At 48.3% G+C, this 20,541-nt stretch overlaps 2 protein-coding genes across 13 annotated transcripts in view; both read left to right on the top strand.

Annotated features, from left to right (window-relative positions):
• The window catches only part of RAPGEF1 (Rap guanine nucleotide exchange factor 1), a 104,689-nt gene extending 96,993 nt beyond the window's left edge, over positions 1 to 7,696 (top strand). For all 11 annotated transcript variants that reach the window (XM_060270336.1, XM_060270334.1, XM_060270338.1 and 8 more), the window contains 5 exons: positions 185 to 263; positions 881 to 982; positions 2,354 to 2,451; positions 2,934 to 3,062; positions 4,031 to 7,696. In XM_060270336.1, coding sequence (XP_060126319.1) covers positions 185 to 263; positions 881 to 982; positions 2,354 to 2,451; positions 2,934 to 3,062; positions 4,031 to 4,181 — 559 coding nt within the window. In that variant the 3' untranslated portion in view covers positions 4,182 to 7,696. The remainder of the gene's footprint in view (positions 1 to 184; positions 264 to 880; positions 983 to 2,353; positions 2,452 to 2,933; positions 3,063 to 4,030) is intronic.
• A 5,104-nt stretch (positions 7,697 to 12,800) lies between these two features.
• Positions 12,801 to 20,278, top strand: UCK1 (uridine-cytidine kinase 1). Of its 2 annotated transcripts, XM_035112628.2 has the most exons (7): positions 12,804 to 13,024; positions 14,341 to 14,500; positions 15,322 to 15,418; positions 15,868 to 16,010; positions 17,352 to 17,446; positions 18,624 to 18,672; positions 18,918 to 20,278. In XM_035112628.2, the coding sequence occupies exons 1-7, from the start codon at positions 12,881 to 12,883 to the stop codon at positions 19,103 to 19,105; spliced, it is 876 nt and encodes a 291-aa protein (XP_034968519.1). In that variant the 5' UTR covers positions 12,804 to 12,880; the 3' UTR covers positions 19,106 to 20,278. The 2 variants fall into 2 exon arrangements, with proteins under 2 accessions (XP_034968520.1, XP_034968519.1); XM_035112629.2 differs by lacking the exon at positions 17,352 to 17,446 and having other exon boundaries at positions 12,801 to 13,024; positions 18,918 to 19,092.
• Positions 20,279 to 20,541: the final 263 nt, after the last annotated feature.

Here is a 20,541-nt window from a genome sequence, read left to right as displayed (position 1 = left end):
AAGGCCTGCCAGGCTGGGGGAAGTCTTCCTGGACTACCAGCCAAGATGAATCAGGAAGCCAACATTACTGGTGCTTCAGCCAGCGCTTAGCAGCTCAGCAGGGATTCCTGGATCAGAAACCTGCTTGAACTGTTTAATCCTGATGGCTGCGTTGTTGCATCTCTCCCAATCTGCAAACTCACAGGGTCCGCTCAATAATTATGCAGCAGGAGAAAGCCCAGGACCGAGAGAGGTTGCTCCTGAAGTTTATAAAGATCATGAAGGTAAGTGCTGCGAAGGGTTGCTATTACCACCGCCATCAGTGTGAGTGCCCAGGGACTTGGAGGTTTGAACCTCAGTGATGTCACAGCCTAAGGTTGAAGCCCGATCTAGGGATACACCTGTGTAGGTCAGACTGGAGATGCTTTGTGAATTTTGGCAGGTCCAAATTGCAAAGCAGACTCACCTGATCCGCAGTTCCAGGAATAAGGTGTGAAGAGGAAAATGGCCCCTTCCGGAATCTGTACTGTTACCAAATTCCAGGAGGTTCTGCATCTGCCCACGGCCCAACCCTTTGCCCCAACAAGTGGCCTTTCATTTCATTTTGTTTCATGTGTTTATATCCCACCTTTCCTCCAAGGAGCATGCCTGGTTCGCCCCCTCCCCATTTTATCCCCACAACAACCTTGTGAGGATAACCTTGTAGTTGGCTAAGCAGCACAGTGACAGCCCCAGGGTCACCCAGTGAGCTTCCTGCCCAAGTGGGGATTTGAATCCTAGTCTCTCCAAGGCCCAAGCCCAGCATTCTAACTACTATGCCACACTGCCACCTTCTCCCCCCACCCCAGAACACCTTGGAACACCTCCAACCCTTCGTCCTCTTTTTTCCGCTTTGCTCCAGCACTTACGAAAGCTCAACAACTTCAACTCCTACTTGGCTATACTCTCTGCCCTGGATTCAGCACCCATCCGGAGGCTCGAGTGGCAGAAACAAACCTCAGAGGTCGGTTTTTTAATATATATCTTTTCGAAAATGTTTTCATCCTGTGTTTCCAAAAGTCCAGCACTAGAAAGAACAAAGAGCAAGCATGGGCTGCCTTTGTTTCCTCTTGACTAGTTAGTTAGCATAAAACTACAATCTTTTCTATCCAAGTTAATGCACTTCCTAAAATAAGCAGCTCTGCTATTTTTACTCTACTAATATTTCTCTATGTGGGATTGCAAAAGGTAAAGTCAGCTGTCTAGCCAAATTCACAAGCCACACTCTGCATACCACAGAGGAGCTCATTCCCGCTTTGCTCTTCCCTGGTACTTTTAGCTCAGTCTTTGCTCCTTGAAGCAGATGAAGATGTTTTCTATGAACAAAGCCTTCCAGATGTTGTTAGACTCCACCACCACCCCATCAGGCCTAGCCAGCCAGGGATGACAGAAGCTGTAGCCCAACCACATCTGGAGGGTACCGCAATGGCTAACACGTACACCTTGCCTTAAAGGCAGAGCTTTTCAAAGGAACCACTCAATGCCTTCTGCTGCCGGTTGTCAACTCGTTTTGGGTTTGTTTGTTTTTTGGTAAATAGCTTCTTACATTATTTTCAACAGTGACAGTACATAAAAAATGACAACAGGAGCATAGCAAAAGAGAAGAGCAAAACGGAAAAAGAAAGAAGGGAGAAAAAAGGAGTGAGGTGGGGGAAGAAGGGAGAAAACCATAAAAAAACAAACCAAATTAAGCAACTTCCCTGTTCCTGCCATCCACATTATAAAACAACAAACCAAACATTAAACATTTGGATCACCATAATTTCAGTATACATGAAAGAGAAGAACAAACCATATTACAGCCAGGTGTAATTCCATATATCCCAAGCTTGAGCAGACAGTTGTGAAGAGAAAGTTTCGCTTGCTGTGTAAGAAATAAAAGAGTGCACACCATTTGAAAAGGGTCTGGTGCTGATAATACTCCTTGTCAATATTTTTGAATGTGCGTGATTTCTCCTGTATAATCTCAATATTCCATAAAAAGTGGTATCCCTTGTCTAGCGCAGGTTCTTGAGTTTATTTCCAGTGGATTGCAGTAACAAGACGGGCTGCCACCAGTCATCAACTGTTGATGGGAAACACTGTGTAGTATAGTGCGTGCCCTTAAGTTTTTCACCACAACCATGAGGACTAGTAGCCACTTGCTTTTTCCTTTTTGTTGCTGTTTGGCAGGAATGAGGTTCTTGAGGTGCTAGATTCTTCTGTGTCCCATAGCAGAATACAGAGAGGCGTATCTTTTGCCTCCGACCCACCTGGATTTGTGGAGCATCCAAATGTGTTCAGCCTCTCAGACAATTCATGCTATGTCTCCTCCATGTTTTGTGTCTCCTGCCAGGGTCTGGCTGAGTATTGCACTCTGATTGACAGTTCTTCTTCCTTCCGGGCATACCGAGCTGCCCTCTCAGAGGTGGAACCGCCTTGCATACCATACTTGTGAGTAGCTCACACAGACAAACATTCTCTGGGGTTTCACCGCTGGCTGCAGGGGAGTGTTGCAGTCCATCCGGTCCACTTCACCTGCTGCTCAGTTTGGGGAAGTCCAGAGGAAGGTCATGACCAACAGATGGCTGGCCGAGTCTCTCACAGCAAATGAGAGACCACTATCCCTCCAGGTCAGGAGCAGAGATTCCATCAGACCGAGTAAGCATGACCAGTTGCCAGGGATCGTAGATAGGTGTTGTAGTTCAGGAACATCTGGAGGGCCAAAGGCTCCCCATGCCTACTTTTAGGTCAACAGTTCCCTTTTAAAACTGTTCTTCCCATCAAGACATTTCTCCTGATGTTCACCAGGAATCTACCCTCCTGTAACTGATGTCCTGCCCTCTGGGCAGACCTAAGTGAACACATTTGTCATTTCAAACTATAACAGAAGGCCTTCCTCTTCCACTTTCACATCTCTCTCTCTCTCTCTCCAGAGGTCTCATTCTGCAAGACTTGACCTTTGTCCACTTGGGGAATCCGGACTACATTGATGGCAAGGTCAACTTCTCCAAGCGCTGGCAGCAGTTCAACATCCTGGACAGCATGAGGTGCTTCCAGCAAGTGTAAGTGGTACCCACTGCTCTCTTGCATTGTGCACACCTATGAACACTTGAGGACTAGGAGCATGCTTTGTGTGACTATAGCAAAGAGCAAGAAACTTGTCTAGACTGGCATTTTATGAAAGGGTGGGGGGTGGAAAGTTACACTTCACTTCACTGTCCACTCAATTGAAGCCAGAAGCTATTAGCCACGACTTTGCTGCTGGTCGCCAACAGCTATTTTCAGGCAAAAGCCATGGAGACAGGGAGAGAGGTTGGACAAATCAGACAGCAGGAGAGTTTTTCTTTTGTCTCTTTGCTGGTTGACTGCAGCCATTTAAAGAAGAAGCCATGGTGGGAGGGGGGAGAGAGAGAGCATGGATTAGAAATGTTCCCATAAGAATCAATGGAAATCATGGACTTGTTATGCAAGCACTTGCCTAACAAACAATTTCCAGGAAATGCATTGTGCCTGGTAAGCAGGACCTACATGTATATTGGAAGACAGGAAATACCTCTTGATGTGTGAGGGGCGCCACCTTCCCCATGTTTGTTGTGTTGTAGACATTTACAGGATTACATCCATAGTAGCCTTGTACAGAATAGTGTTGAGCAGGCAGAGAACCAACCAGCTTTTTATTTTAGCCTAATAATTTGGAGACATTTATCGCACCCTCAGAAGCAGCCAAAGAAGATAGTGAAGGAGGGGGAATTAGGTGAATCTGTCCAATTTATACAGACCACAGTATCTGGCTTCTCTTAGCACAGGATTTTGGATGCTCGGCTTGCAGAATTTTTATGTTCTGGTTATATCAGTGAGCCTTTGCCTTTTGGGGTGGGGAGGCAGTGAATTGAACATTGCGTTCTTTTGGCTTCCAGCTAGGGGGCAGTCCTGAATAAAGCGGCACTTTCTCTTATAAAACACCTCTCCCTCCCTCCCTCCCTCCCTCCCTCCCTCCCTCCCTCTCTCTCTCTCTCTCTCATGGCTGCAGGCATTACGACATCAAACGGAATGATGACATCATCTCATTTTTCAATGACTTCAGCGACCACCTGGCGGAGGAGGCCTTGTGGGAACTTTCGCTCAAAATCAAGCCTCGAAACATAACAAGGCGGAAGACAGACAGGGAGGAGAAAACCTAGAGGGGAAGCAAATGAAGGCCATGGGCAAAAGGATCGCTGGGCGCCTGCACAGACGGCAGCTATGAGACTTGGACCTGTGACCGGGCCACATCCCCCCACCTCCTCCCCTCCTGGGCCAAGCCCAGGGGTTGAGTTGTCTCAGCGGCAGGCGTGGGCTCCCTTCCCATCAGGCCTCAGGGGAGAGTCACCAAAGCAGCGCCCTGCTCTCCTTCCTCAGTGCCATAGACGAGCTTTTCTGCCTGAAAAGGGAGCACACAGGAAAAGGGGTCAGGGTGGGTGTTTTTTTAGTGCCAGAGTGTTCCCACCTTTGCCAAATCTGAACGTTTTTTTCTTGCGCTCCTCGCACTGCAACAGGAAGAGAGGGAAGCGAAGTTGCTGCATCTTGCGTTGAGCCACGTATTGACGTGCCCATGGCCTCGCCCAATGGGCACTTAGCATGTGTGAGGGATGAAAAATGGGTTGCCTGCCATCAAGGTCGTACCCGAGGAGAACCATTTTTCACAATACTTCCCCACCCACAGACACTGGGAGGAAAGGAAAAAAAGAGTGAAGTAACATTCTACCCTTGCAGAGTCTTACATGTTTACAGGGATATTTAATCAATCAAACGGCCCCCATCACCAATGTGGAAAAGGAACGAGATGGGCAGCTGCCCTCTGGACAGTATGTCCACCACTGTCACCCCTTCCCCAAATTCACTTGGATCTCCTTGTATTAAATCAACCAGGAATCTCTTTACTCTTATCTGACTCAGGAAATCTGGAATTGTCGAGGTTCTGTGACATCCACCCCCTTGTACTTGCTATGGGGGGCCCTATATTGTAGCGATGGTACTAGCTGTTAATGCAGTAAACATGTAGAAAACGAGACCGTCTGTAAATACGAACCTCTAGGCAACATCATCCGTTTCCTTTCCTTTTTCTTTGGATGCATGACTGAGTAGTCCATGGGGTTTTTAAGAAGAAACTTCAAAGTGCTAAGTAACGCATAAAGGAAAACAAAACAAACAAAGTACTTGGCTGTCTGGAGGCATCAGGCTGAGATGGGGGTGGTGTCAAAAACCAAAGTGAGAACTTGGGGTGGGAGGGCACATCTATGAAGAGCTGTGGCACCATCCAGTTGGGCCGAAATGGTTGGAAAGCTGCCTCAAATTAAGTGGGTTGGAGAGACCTGCATCAGAGCCCTCTTTTGCATCTCCCATTTTTATCATTGAAGCTTCTGTAGAAGAACTTCCCAATGGATTTTCTCCTCCCCAAATGAGTCATATCTGTCCATCTCAATCTGCTAACCCAACCGTGGCACCTGAAATCAACCACCTCAGGCCAGCGGCTTCACCTTATATAAAACAGCTCCCAGGTCACACTGGGTTCTTGGTCTGAGCAACAAGAAAGCATCTCCTTGGCTACAGGTCACCTACACAGGAGCTGTGGCTGATTTGGGGGCCAGCTCAGAGATATTGATCCTGGTTTAATAAAACTTGACTGGCCTGGCAATGAGTGTTGTGCCCACTTGCTCACTCCTGTGCCTTTGACCCTCCCATCGTGGTTATTTTAGACCAGAGTTTCTTGTTGCAGCTGAAATATTACTGTGGCCAGGATTTAATCCTGTTTTTTTTACATCGAATTTGGAGCCTGAGGATTAAACCACAACGTTTTGGAGTCAACAGGAAGCTTTGGGTTTTGAAGCAGGCATGGGGAACTTTTGCGTCTCCTGATGTTGCTGAAGACAATTCTCATCAGCTCCAGCAAGCGTGGCCAGGGATGAGGGGGAACTGTAGTTCAGCAACATCTGCAGGGCCAAAAGTTCCCCAAGACTAGTTTAAAGGAACCATGGTGCACTGCTGGTTTATCAAATTAGGATAGTTAAATCCAGACCAGGCCACATTTTCTCTTTTTTAATATAATATAAGGGGGCATATGCCTGTTGTCTTTGTCCATGGAGTTTTCTTGGCAGGGATACTGGAGTGGCTTGCCAGTTCCTTCTCCAGGTGGATCACGTTTAGTCAAAACTCTCCACTATGACCTGTCCATCCTGGGTGGCCCTGCATGGCATAGCTCATAGCTTCTCTGAGTTATTCAAGCCCCTTCGCCACGACAAGGCATTGATCCATGAAGAGTCGGACACGACTAAACGACTAAACAACAACAACAAAGGGGGCATAAACAGAGCAGTTTTTTTCCTTGATGCCAAATAATCTTGAAAGCAATTTGTTGAAAATTGGGCTCAAGACGTGGACTCCTGACTTGCCTGCCCAGGATTTGGGAATGACTTTTGCTTTTCAGTTTGTTAACTGTAGCCAATGACTTTGTTATCTATTGAGGCAGAAGCTTCTTCCTCTTTCCTTTTCCTGTGAATAAAATTGGGAGGGAATCCACTGGGCAAAAGCAGACTACCCACCTGGCCCCCAACCTTCTCTGCAGAATCCTCCAGCCTAATACTGTGCAGCTCATCTTATTTTATTTTGTTTTGTTAATTTAAAGGGTGTTTTGCAGCAGGCAGTATGTTGCCGTTTATACCCTTGTGTGTGTGTCTTTCATTTCAACTTGCCACAGATGGGCATGCATGGGTGAACATCCTGTGCAAGTTGCCAGTGACATCAGGGGGCCTGGAGTTGGGTTGGGGTGAGAAGAGTTTGGTGAAGGACTCCCCACCCACCCCCATCCCCACCCCGGTAAGAAAATATTGGATGTTTTGTAATTGCCCTTAGTCTTGCAGCTAAGGTGTGCCTAAAAAGGTCCTTGCATTTCTGCCACCTTTGGAGGGGTTCTGGCCCTCAGCAGAATCTGTAGCTTTCACACCCTGGCAGCTTCATAATGATACTATTAGTCACCTAATTGCACTTCGCATTGGGGAGGGAAGAGTTAGGTGAGCCTTTGCCGCTGTGTCTTGGTTCATGACTAAGTGGATAGAGCCAAGGATGCCCCACCAGTCTAGCTAGTCCGCTAGAGGTTGTCAGTCCACAAAGGGGGTTGTAGTCCAATGGCATCCAGACTTTCCTCTAAACCACGCTCCATTCAGAATTGGGTGGGTGGGTAGGTAGGTGAGAGTTTTAAATGATTGTTAACCCAAGAATTGCATTTACTGCAAAAAAAATACCCAGCTTCAGAATCCGACTGTTGGTTTGTGTTAATTTCAGCACTACAGTATTTACTGTGGTGCTCTCACAGTCATTCCCTTGGCAGGGATGGGGTTTTAGTTAAATTGGGGGGGGCGTGAAGGCATTGGGGGGCAAAGGGAGGAAGAGGTGGTGGTTCCCCCCCCCAGTTCAGGTTGTGACTGTCTGCTTCAAAAAAACATGGGGCATTCCTTGCATTTTCAAGCTTGCTGAAAAATTCCCTTGACTTTGCTGTTCTGCCAACCAGCCTCCCTCGGTCTGATGGTGTATATTTATGGTTAATCCCACCCACCCTGAATCCTGATTGTAAAAATGTCCAAACCTGTTACTTTTTTTATATATTAAAGAGAAAGCGGCGGGGGAGACACTCAAACAAGTGACAATAAATGTGGTTAAAGAACCCAGCCTTGAATATCATCCTATTTTACAGTGCATGCCTTGGGTCAGCCAAGATTAAAGTGACAATCAAATCCAGTTTCTCCCATTGGTCTGGTTTCCTGCTTGTCTACCATGTCTCTCTTCCTGGTTCCTGTTGGTTGGCCTGTTTGGGCTATTAGCCTGATGGGAGATGGGGCAAAGGTGGGGTGTTCCACAGTGGGAAATCCCACGCCAGAGAACCAGGTGGTAGGCGAATTGCCATGGCCAGCTTCGGAATCAATATGCCCCTGAGTAAAGTTTGAGGGCTGTAGCTCTCTGGTGTAAGCATCTGGTTTGCAAGCAGACAGTTCTAGGTTCAATCCCCAACAGCTTCAAACAGGGCTGGGATAAGTCTCCCTGCCTAAAACCCCGGAGAGCCACTGCCAGTCAGTGTAGACTATATTGCATTGGATGGACCAATAGTTTGGCTCAGGATAAGGCCAGTTTTCCAGGTCCCTACTTAAAACCAGCTCTTCAAGACCACAGAGACTAGAATATTATTTTATCTTTGGAAGTAGACTACAGTCATACCTCATGTTACGTCCGCAGCAGGTTACGCATTTTCAGGTTACGGACACACCGAACCCGGAAGTCCCAGAACAGGTTACTTCCGGGTTTGGCATGCATGCGCAGAAGCACTACAGCACGCTTTATGCATGCGCAGAAGGTACCACTGTACAACTAAGTGGTATTGTGCATGTTTTTCATGCAGAAGGTCACAGGTCCAACCTCTGGCATCTCCAGGAAGGAATGGAAGAGATCCCCTGCCTGAAAGCCTCTACCAGATAGTGTAGACAATACTGAGCTGGATGGCTCAATGAGTTTGATTTGGGTTCCTAAAGTTCCTTCCGGTCTGAACCATCTTTAGGCATCTGCATGGCGGTGACAGTAACACTGCCCTCCAATGATGTCTGGGAGCTGTTTTTAATTTCCCACAGTGCCCAAGGGCACCCAGTATAGTGCTACTCTATGGAATTCTGCAGTATTTAAATGCCGACTCACAGAACAAATGGGCCAGCGGCTGGTGGGCCCTCCTGGGGTCTTGTTTTGCAGCTCTACCTGGAGAGGCAGATGCTCTACCAGGGAGCTATGGTTCACATAAGCTTCATTCATGTGGAAGCCATTCCCTTTGTGGAGGCAAAAAATGTGGCCAGAGATTTGTATCAAAAACACAGCTACCTTTCTGTTTTGCAAAGGCCAAAGGATCTTGACACAAGAATACCAGACCCTGCTTTACACAAAGATACAATACGAGACAAATGGCAAAGCCCTACTTTCAGCTGCAGAAACCCCCATGGATGTAGCAGCAAAGTACCGTACTTTTCCATGTATAAGACTAAGTTTTCCCTTATATATATGGATAGTGCATACGGTAGACATTTGACTGGTTGCTGCCACAGCTGTCAGCAACTATTGTGTGTGGTTTTGGTTGCTGCGTCAATGGCTGGTGTTGATTAGCTGATGCTGCGGCAATTGGGTGGGCGATAGGCAGCTTCTGCGGGGGGGGGGGACAGATGAGAGGCGGAGTTTTGGACACGTGCGGGTGAGCGATTTTTGGCAATCCCCCCTAAAAAAAAGTTCAACCCTGGGTAATCCCCCCCCCAACAAAGCTCAACAACTCTGTGCCATCTCCCCCCATTTTCTTAAATTTGAGTCCCCCAAATTATACATGGGGGCATCTTATAGACGGAAAATATCTTCGTCTGGCCAGGCTATGCACAGCGGCGTCGCTAGCCTTCTGGCTGCCCGGGGCGGCAAACCAGAAGGCACCCCACCGGGGGGCAGGGTGTCCATCGCATCGCACTACGCACACATTGCACTACGGAGTGGGTTGCCAGGGGGCAGTGCTCCAGGGCCCGGATCTGAGCACTGCCGCCGGCAACCCGCTCCGTAGCGCGATGTGTGCTTCCTACTCAGGCGGCGTGGCGAGGGGCGTCTCCCCTGATGCCCCTAGCCGCTCCGCCTCTGCCTGAGTAGGAAGAAGACCAAGCGGGCTATGGATCAGCTTGCCGTGCGCTTTGTCTTCTTCCTACTCAGGTGGAGGCGGAGTAGTGAGGGGCATCAGCAGCTGCCACTGCTGTTGCCCTCTGGCCCGCCCCTTGCCTCCGCCCCACCAGGAAGAAGCGAGGGGCGAGGCCAGAAACATCGGGGCGTCCGCGATGGTCGTGCCGCCGTCACAGTAGCGAGGGGCGCCACGCTGCCCCCCGTAGAGCGGAGCCCGGGGCGCTCAGCCCCCCTATTGGGACGCCCCTGGCTATGCAGCACATATCAGCAGTTTAGAACTGCAGCAAAGCTTCCCTTTCTCTAGGTCAGTGTTTCTCAACCAGTGTGCCTCCAGATGTTTTGGGACTACAACTCCCATCATCCCTAGCTAGCAAGACCAGTGGTCAGGAATGATGGGAGTTGTAGTCCCAAAACATCTGGAGGCACACTGGTTGAGAAACACTGCTCTAGGTTACCTTCATCGGACTTGGGTGGTCCCATGATCTTGGCTAGCAAAGCAATTAACCCACAGCTGGGCCATCTTTGAGAACAGAAGCGCTCCTGCAAGCAATGAAGTCAGCAGGAGTCAGCATTAGACAAAGGGTGAATTGCGCAAGGCCACCTACCCCACCTCGATTGCAATTCTGCATTTCCACCACATTCCACCCCTTGGCTTACGCTATCTTCCCTTCATATCTTGCTAATTGCTCTGCTCTCTCAGCCCCCCAATAACAGCTTGCACTTTGGAAAATGACTGTTTCCAGTTCTCTGTCACGTCAATCTTCTGTTCTAGAAAGGAACTTGCTGCTCATGCACAGAAGAGGTTATCGGGTTGCTTCCATCAGATGCTTGTTTCCCTTCTCAAAGCCCTGCTTGCATAAAAAAACAAAAATTTGTTATATACAATATGGGGAACATAATACAGACAAGTTAAAGGACCGTATGACACAGGTAGTGTGCCCAGTTACGCTTCCTCTAAACAGGCTGAGAATCCGGTTATTCCTGCACCTTACTTAAGCTGTACACAGATGAATTGGGCAAGTGGTACTCTGCACGCACCACACCATCATGTCAGTGTGACGTCACATTGCCACATCATGATGTGCAGCGCACAAGCGTGCTCCAGCACTGTGATAAGAACTGGGCCAGGCCTTGTCTGGGCCTCTGTTGTGGAGCCCACTGCGGTACCACCCCGGAACCTCACCCGTGGCTGCAGCAGGCCTCAACAGAGGCTCCACAATGGAGGCACAGGCTTCAGCCCAGTCACCGCAACAGCACCGGAGCGCCAGAGGTAAGGCAGCAGGTGGCAGCAGCAGGGGGGGGGGAGGCTGGGCACCCACAGCAACATTTTTGTAGGTGCACAAGCCCACGGGGGCCCTGGAGTTGGCACCAGGGGTTGGTGGGCTGCCCTGGCTCTGCTACCTGTTAGATGGCAGGTATGCCCAGTTTTTCACAAATCAGCTGGGCTATGCGCTGGCTACCCAGAAGCACCACACCCTCTGCACTGATATTAAGCAGCATCACCGTTACTTCACCTTGGAATCCGCCCATAGGTGCCACACGGAACTATGTTCCCTTCACCTAGGCTCTAGGGCAGGTGGCAGCAACCTTTTTCAGCCAGAGATGCATTTTAAATAAAAGCACACATTCTACTCAAGTAAAAACACCAGGCAGCCCCCACAAATATCCCAGAGGTGCATTTTAAATAAAAGGACACATTCTACTCATGTAAAAACACGCTGATACCTGGACCGTCCACGGGCCGGATTGAGAAGGCGATTGGGTCAGATTGAGAAGGCGCTTGGGCCTTAGGTTGCCTACCCCTGCTCTAGGGCACTGTTACGCGCCCTCTGGCCAGCACCACTTCCTCCTCTGGTGCTATAAGATCCTGCACTATTGGGTACTGCCTGGAGGCACAGCTTGCCATTTGGCTGAGCCTTCCACACCTTAAGTTGCTTCACAGGTGGAGGTGCTTCCAGTCCTATCATAATGATGCAAGGCGTTTGTCCAGCACTCAGTGGACAGTTAAAGGGTAAAGAGACCCCTGACCATTAGGTCCAGTTGTGACCGACTCTGGGGTTGCGGCGCTCATCTCGCATTATTGGCCGAGGGAGCCAGCGTACAGCTTCCAGGTCATGCGGCCAGCATGACAAAGCCACTTCTGGCAAACCAGAGCAGCACACGGAAGCGCTGTTTACCTTCCTGCTGTAGCAGTTCCTATTTATCTACTTGCACTTTGATGTGCTTTCAAACTGCTAGGTTGGCAGGAGCAGGGACTGAGAAACGGGAGCTCAGCAGGGGTCCCTCAGTGGATGGTTACTCCATTCCAATTCTGCTTGCTCTGCCACTGCTGCCCCAGCTTCAGAATGTGATTTGGGGTTAGCTGTTTTAGATCCTGCTGCCAAGTCCTATTCAGATGCTCAGTGAACCCTGAAGCTGCTGGAGGATGGGGGATGATTTTAGATGTTACAAATGGTTTTTAATATATTTTATTTTATTTTTAATAGTATTTCTGCCACGCCTGGGCTCTTTTTGAAAGGAACTGTGGGATAGAAATTTAATAAACAATTTGCATAAGCTAAAACGAATTGTTAGTCTTTTAGATGTCACAAGTCTCTTAGGCTGCCTACATGGCATACATGTAAAGTACATAATTTCCCCCAAATAATCCTGGAAATTGTAGATAATCCCTTGACAGTACTACTATTCCCAAAACCCATAACAAACTGCATCTCCCAGGTTTCTTGGTGGTGGTAGAGAATAATGCACTTTAAATGTATGCTGTGTACTTGGCCTTAAGTGTGGTGCAGGGCAATGAACAAAATTTGGTTGATTATAATTGCTCGGATTTCCAAGTCTTTAACTTTTTTCTTTTTATCCTATGCTGCAGCACTTTATTGCGCTTCCTTCCCAGCTTCAACACCGCCTCCTAACCCCGAAAGCCCCGCCCCCGGCGCCCGCCCCGCCCCTTGTCACTACCGCCTTCGTGCGCAACAGACTTTGCGCAAGCTTTCCGGAGGAGGATAAAGAACTTCGTTTCCCAGCGTGCTCCGCGTCCCGCCCGTGAGCCGGCCGAGCGCTCCCCGCCGCGCTGTGCTTGCTGGGAGATGGAGTCTGTGCGTCCTAGGGCAGTGGCAGCTGCGGCATATGAGACGGGGCCGGCCCTTTCTGCAATGCCCAAGTCATGGCCACTACGGGCAGCAATGGCATCGGGTGCAGCGGTAGTAACAGCAGCAGCAGTAGCAGCCTGCCGGGCGTTGGGGAGACGGAGCGGCCGCACCCGCGTCCTTTCCTGATCGGGGTGAGCGGAGGCACCGCCAGCGGCAAGGTAGGTAAGCGGGGGCTCCCTGGCTACGTGGGCCGCCGCGCCCCTGCTAGAGGGGCGGCTTAGCGCAGCCGAAGTGCAAAATGAAAATGCAAAAACAACAACAACAACAAAATAACGGTATTGCAAGCAAAGCAAAGCAAAAAAAGTTAATTCTCCTAATTGCATTGCATTGCACTGCGGACCTGTGCGCGATTCTTGCAAAAGCTTCAAATCCCTGAGAATTTTCCCTGTATCTCTCCTGGCACTTTTAAACGTCCCGGATGATGATGGTGATGCTTATATTGTATTTATTCTTACATTTGTATCTCATCTTTCCTCCAAGGGGGTCACGTGCATTGTCGTCTCTCCCCCCCCCCCGCGCCGCCCCATTTTATCCTCACAACAACCCCGTGAGGTAGGTTAGGCTGAGACACTTACGGAACTGGCTCAAGGTCACTTGGTGGGCTTCATGGCTGGAGTAGGGAAGTTTTGAGCCTTGATCTCTCCCAGGGCCTAGTCTGACACTTCTTAGCCCCTACTCCTCGGTGGTTTTTTGCCTGTAATCCTCGCTCCACCATCCAGGGGCAGATGATGATCTATTATGAAACTATTGAAACTTAATCTTAAAAGCCCCTAATCCCAGAGGGGCCACTGAAGTGAGTTTAGTCCACATAGTTTACATTTTTTTTTCTTTAAAAAGGACACCCCAAATTTCCCCTATTTTTCATTCCCTCCCCCCATAACTAGAAAACAATAAGGCATAGGATTTTTTAAAAAAATCCACACCAGTGACTTTGACCATAGCTGTCAAGTTCTCCCTTTTTTAAGGGAAATTCCCTTATGCTGAATAGGCTTCCTCTCGAGAAAAGGGAAAACTTGACAGCTATGACTTTGACATGCAAGATAATCCAGTACAGCAGTTTTAATCAAAATGGTGAGGTGCAGTAGTTACAATTTCTTTGAAAATTGTGATCTGTTGTGGAACAACCCACTGAAGATTAACAATGGTTACCCAGACCTCATTGCTGGTTTGGAAGGGGCCACCATAACAGTACAAGCTTCAGGGGCCCCCAAATGTAGGTCCACCACTGCTCTCCCCTCCCCCAAACCCCCCAAGTCCCTCATTACTTTGCATGGTAAAGCAGACACTGTAGGGTTTCTGGCTTTTAGGGTCTTCTTCTGTTCAGTTTAAATTTATGGTTACATCTGCCTCTTCTTTCGTGGACTTCAGTGCTGTGTTCATTGTTTTAGGTATGTTAGGCTGAGAAATTTCGACCATGTGTGTTGCTTTGTTTGTTTTTCTGATATGTTCCAAAATTCTCCTCCCCCCGGGGCAGTCGACAGTGTGTGAGAAAATCATGGAGCTGGTGGGGCAAAATGAAGTGGATCACCGTCAGCGGAAAGTCGTCATCCTCAGCCAGGATCGGTTCTATAAAGTGCTTACGACGGAGCAGAAGGCAAAAGCCCTGAAAGGACAGTACAACTTTGATCACCCAGGTATTCCCAGTGGGGCAGCCGGGTAATTTTTAGACAGTGGACTTAGCGGTCCTATGGACGGGAAAGATGGACTCCCTCAGAGTGGAATAATAATAATAATTTATTATTTATACCCCGCCCATCTGGCTGGGTTACCCAGCCACTCTGGGTGGCTTCCAACAGAAAAATAAAACACAGTAATCTATTAAACATTAAAAGCCTCCCTGAACAGGGCTGCCTTCAGATGTCTTCTAAATGTCTGGTAGTTGTTTATCTCTCTGACCTCTGATGGGAGGGCGTTCCACAGGGCAGGCGCCACCACCGAGAAGGCCCTCTGCCTAGTTCCCTGCAACTTGGCTTCTCGCAACAAGGGAACACATATTGTCTATATTTTTAAAAATTAAACCCAGCATTCATTTATTAATTTTAACAAAACTCTTGCCTTTGAAGATGCTGTCCATAGATAGGTTTATGTTGCGGCCAACTGAGCTCTGTTCAGAGGAGACCCACTGAAGTTTAAGCACCTAAGTCAAGGCCATCCATTTTGGTGGTTCTATTCTGAGTAGGGCTAGCACTGCACAGAACCATCTCCTTTTGCCCCCTTGCGTAGGTGAAATTGCCTCCACATCCCACCTGTCAAACAGGTAATAAAGCCCTATTTATTAGTTGCTGCTGTGATACACATCACCTGCATGGGTCCCCGGTACATGAGATCAGACTGGGTGGAAGCAGCTTTTGTACCACCGTCATAGTGCCTGACTTGCAGTGCATCTTAAATCTGAAACCGCCTCTGCTGCTGATCCAGTTCCGCTTGGCCACCCTTTTTTTTTTGCATTGCACAGATGCTTTTGACAATGAATTAATGCAAATGACGTTGAAGAATATAGTGGATGGCCAAACGGTTGAGGTTCCAACGTACGATTTTGTGACCCATTCCAGGTCAGTATGCATTTCCTTCTATTGTGCAAAATGTGGCCTTAGAATTGTAGAGTTGGAAAGGACCCCAAGGGTCACCTCGTCCAACCCTCTGCAATTGCAGGGATTGCAGCTAAAGAATCCCTGAAAGATGACCACGTCCTGAGGTAGCTCGTTCCACTGACGAACAGCTCTTACCATCAGAAAGATCTTCCTAAGGTCATTCGAATTCATTGGTTTGGGTCCTACCCTCTGGAGCGGCAGAAAACAAGCTTGCTCCCTACTTCCATGTGGCAGCCCTTCATTTCTTTGAAGATGGCTATCCTATCGCCTCTCAGTCTCCTGTTCTCTAGGCTAAACATCCCCGGCCCCCTCAAGCATGACATTCCAGATGTTCTCCCTGGGAATTTGGAACAGTCACACTGGGACCTTTCTTAACCACATCTTACCATTCCGTGTCATGTCCACTGCAGGCTGCCTGAGACGACTATGGTCTACCCTGCAGATGTGGTGCTTTTTGAGGGGATTCTGGTATTCTATACTCAAGACATCCGGGACATGTTTCATCTCCGTCTTTTTGTTGACACGGACTCAGATGTCAGGCTCTCCCGGAGAGGTAACCCCTGGTTCCTTGAATTTATTTAAACACTTTTACCACAGGGTTTGGAAATTTCCCTAGATGTTGCCTCCACCATCCCATAAACCATTGGCCATTCTGTCTGGGGCTGATGGGAGCTGGAGTCCAACAACATCTGGAGGGTCACAGATTCCCCAGCCCTGATCAAAAAATAGATCTCTTTTCTCATTAGGAAATGCTTCCTGTAAGGTAAAGGTAAAAGATAAAGGACCCCTGGACGGTTAAGTCCAGTCAAAGCTGACTATGGGGTTGCGGCGCTCATCTCACTTTCAGGCCAAGGGAGCTGCCGTTTGTCCACAGACAGCTTTCCGGGTCATGTGGCCAGCAGGGCTAAACTGCTTCTGGTGTAACGGAACACCGTGATGGAAGTCAGAGCACACGGAAACACTGTTTACCTTCCCACCAGAGTGGTACCTATTTATCTACTTGCACTGCTATGCTTTCAAACAGCTAGGTAGGCAGGAGCTGGGACAGAGCAACAGGAGCTCACCCCGTTGTGCGGATTCAAACCGCCAACCTTCTAATTGGCAAGCCCTAGAGACTCAGTGATTTAGACCACTGTGCCACCCGCATCCCTATGCTTCTTCTAAACAGAGGCATTGAAGAGGAATACTGCTACTTCAATCAGGGATAGGGAAACCTAAGGCCTTTTGGATGTTGCTGGACTCCCAACTCCTGGCATCCCTGATCATTGGCCATGCTGGCTGAGATTGATGGGAGTTGAAGTCCAACAACATCCAGGGGGTTCCAGGTTCCTCATCTCTTGGTTATACAGGAAGCAATGTTCTAAATATGTTAGGGAGAAGTAGAATGGAGACCATGGAAGTAGAATCTAGACGTTGTGACTCGTAACCATTGATAGCCTCTTCTCCACAAATTTGAAGCCATCTAAGCTGGAGGACATCACTACATCTTCCCCAACCTCCAGATGTTCTGGACTAAGAACATAAGGAGAACCCTTCTGGGTCAGGTCATTCGTTCATCTAGTCCAGCATCCTGTACTCATAAAGGTCAACCAGAAGCCATAATGTGAAGCCCACAAGGAGGACCTGAGAACAACAGCACTTGTGATTCCCAGCAACTGGTATGCCAAGGCACATTGTCACCAACATTGGAACACAGAACATAGCCATTGTGGCTTGTAGCCACCAGTAGCCTTATTATTCCCCATGAATTGGTCCAGCCCTCTTTTGAAGCAATCTATGTTGCTGGCCATCACTACATCTTGTGGACTTGAGCTGTGGTTGTAATTCTGTGCTGTGTGAAGAAAGACTTTCTTTTGTCTCTTTAAACTACCCTGTTTGGTTCCTCCGGCTGTAGTTCTCCGGGATATGAAGCGGGGAAGGGACCTGGAGCAGATCCTGACCCAGTACACGACGTTTGTCAAGCCTGCCTTCGAAGAGTTCTGTTTGCCGGTATCAGAATCTTTTATCCCCCCCTTCCCTCTCAAACCCATTTTGGAAGCATGGAAGGCTGGTGGAGGAACATTTCCTCCTCACAGTATCTCTCTGGCTGTCTCAAGAGAGGTTTCATTGATATTGGCTTGGAATCAAACCTCCCATTCATGTCAGGAACATAGGAAGTGGCCTTAAACCAGGCCAAACTGTTGGTTCATCTAGCTCAGTAGTGTCTATTCTGACAGCAGCTTTCCTGAGTCTCAAGCAGAGAGGAGGTATTTTCCCCATCACCTGCTCCTTGGTTATTTATTTTAGCTGGAGATGCTGATCTGGGCCTTTCTGTGTGCTAAATTGTGTTATTCCACTGAGCTTAATTGTGTGGTTCTCCGCTTTCTTCTGCGACAAAGCCTCACCTGGGAATGGAACCCAGAGGGGCCTCTTACATCCCAGAGATAATTGTGCCTCTTTGACAGAATTCCCCGAACCCTGATGCTATCCAGTTGTTCTGAACTACAGCTCCCATCCCTCCCTGGTTGTTGGCTGTGGTGGCTGGGGCTGGTGGGGTGTGTTCTCCAAAGTGGCTTGTGAAAAGTCAGCCCTGGGAAATGGTAAGCCTTGCAGACGTATCAGGCCTTCAGAACACTCCCGCAGGCTACATCTCTTAATGACCCGGATGCAAAGTGTGTCTTTCCCTGGCTGGAATGCCTCCCTGAATTCCACTGATGCATCTCACTTGTCTGGGTGGAGTTGAGTGCACCAGTGTTTGTACAGTAGGCTAGTTTCTACAAAGGTAAAATTTATAGGTTGCCCCATCTGCTTTTGCCTCTGGTCCCACCCATCACTGGCATGTGGCTCTTGGAGGGTTGCCCAGAAGGGAACTGTAACCTGATCTGAGGAAGGTTCCTCTGTCTTAAATGACACCAGTAACAAGAGGAAACGTCTTCACAAAGTCCACATGGACTTAGCCTCCTTGCTCCCTTTCTGTCCTAAAGGGCAGAGGTCAGGTGTCTCCAGAGCAGCTTTCCCTCGCCTGGAACTCTAGATGGGGTTGGGACTCTAGCTCTCATCAGACTGAGCCAGAGTGGGCAACTTTCAGGGATGCTGGGAGTTGAAGTCCACCAATGTCTAGAGGGCACTAGAGGCAGCTCTGGAGGTTTGTTCATAGACTCACAGTTCTTATATTTCTTATCTCCAGACCAAGAAATACGCCGATGTGATTATCCCTCGAGGAGTGGACAACATGGGTAAGAGGCATTTTTGCCGTTCTAGGCTCCTGAAGGCTCATTTTGTATATTCATTTCAGGCAATGAAGATGCAGAGACTTCTGAAATGATGGTTATTAGCTGGAATTTTCCACCACCTGCCCCGTGATTCCTTTGTAATAATTAGCAATAATGTAGATGCCAGACTCTGTGCTTAGTTTGCCACTGACCTCTGGTCCCTTCCCATAATTAATTCCTCCACCCACCTCTTGCCTTTCTTCCGGCAGTTGCTATAAACCTCATTGTGCAGCATATCCAGGACATTCTTAATGGTGACCTCTGCAAGTGGCAGCGTGGGACGATGAACGGGCATGGACGCTCCTCCAAGAGGCCCTTCCCTGAGCAAGTAGACAGCAGCCCCCTGCTGGCTCCCGGCAAACGGTCCCACTTGGAGTCCAGCAGCCGCCCCCACTAATGGGGCCAGAAGCTCCTCCCACACCAGCTGGACTTTTGACCGGTTCCAAGGTTCCCTTTGGATGCCCTTCAGTGCTCCATATTCTCTTCCAAGAGGTGACGAATCTGTGGTTTTAAACTGCCTTCTGTTTTTAGTTTCTCTCCTTTCAGATAGTACCTAAATCTGCCCCAGAAGTTAAAAAAAGAAGAAAAGTGTTTCTTTTTTTGGTGTTCTCTCTAGTCTTTGACTGCCATGGTTTTTAATTTTCTAGGAGAGAAAATGGGTCTGCCACAGGCAAGCAAATTGTCTTTGTGCTTAAATTCTTCCCTATTTCTCTCCCCCGCCCTAATATAATTTGACACAGGAGTGATGGCCAGAAGGCTGCTTTTCAGAGTCAAATTTATTTTCCCGCAAATTCATTTCATTACACCAAGACTTTTGCATAATATTTTGAGAGGAGAGGGCCATGTGGAACGGTGTGCAATTTCTCTCCTGCCGCGTGGCCATCAGCTTAAAAAGCCAGAATCATTTTAGTACAAAAAAAATCCAGCTTCACCATTATCTTCTGGCAACCGTGGGGATAGCCAGCCCCCTTCAATCTCTCAAATATATGGTGCTTTCTCAAGGAGGGGGGGCATAGCTTTGGTGTTTTTATGCACTCCACTAGGTAACGATGGGATAGACTCAGGAGGATGTGTGTTTTTAAATATAAAGCAGCTGCCTTTTCACAGACTGCATCTAGCTAACATAGAATTGACTGAGCAATTCTGCGCTCTCTATTTAGCAAGACAAGGGGCAACTGTTAGCTGATCAGCTGTGGGCAATGGCAGAATCCATCCCTTAAGGCTTCCAGTTGACTTGTAGTTTTAAGAAGTGGTAGATTCTTCTTTGATCAATAATCACCACCAAGTAAACAGTGTTTGCCTCATCTGAAATGTTTTGCTATTAAAATGCATTTGTGCTGCTATTGCTGCCACTACCAGGTGGCATTTTTCAAAGTTCGGATATCTTGTTTTGACGTTGGAAATTACCTGGTCAGTGGTTTTTATAGAGTCATTTTAACCCCTGGGCAAATGGTAAAAGTGAGGCCTTGCCAGCTCTACATTTTCTAAAAGCTTGACTCGGTTAGTTGGTTTGTTTTGGCTTTGTTAATAAATAAATAAAAATGACATGGCCGAGTTGTTTTTTCCCTTCCTCCTATGTGTGTGTGTGTATCCGTAATATGATCAAAAGGAATATGGTCAGTGCAAATGGTGTGGTGGTTAAAGACCTAGGAGACCAGGGTTTGAATTCCTGCTCGGCCACGAAGCTCACTGGGTGACCTTGGGCCAGTCACTGCAAGGACTGAAGAACCATGTTCGCCACCTTGAGCTCCTTGGAGGAAAAGGTGGGATACAGAGTCATGGGGAAAAGAAAGTACACCCTCTTTGAATTTGGTGGTTTACATATCAGGACAT

Source organism: Zootoca vivipara, chromosome Z (genome assembly GCF_963506605.1).
Source record: "Zootoca vivipara chromosome Z, rZooViv1.1, whole genome shotgun sequence".
Classification (NCBI taxonomy): domain Eukaryota; kingdom Metazoa; phylum Chordata; class Lepidosauria; order Squamata; family Lacertidae; genus Zootoca; species Zootoca vivipara.
The sequence above is the reverse complement of the archived record's forward strand: the minus strand, read 5'-3'. Positions and strand labels throughout refer to the sequence as shown.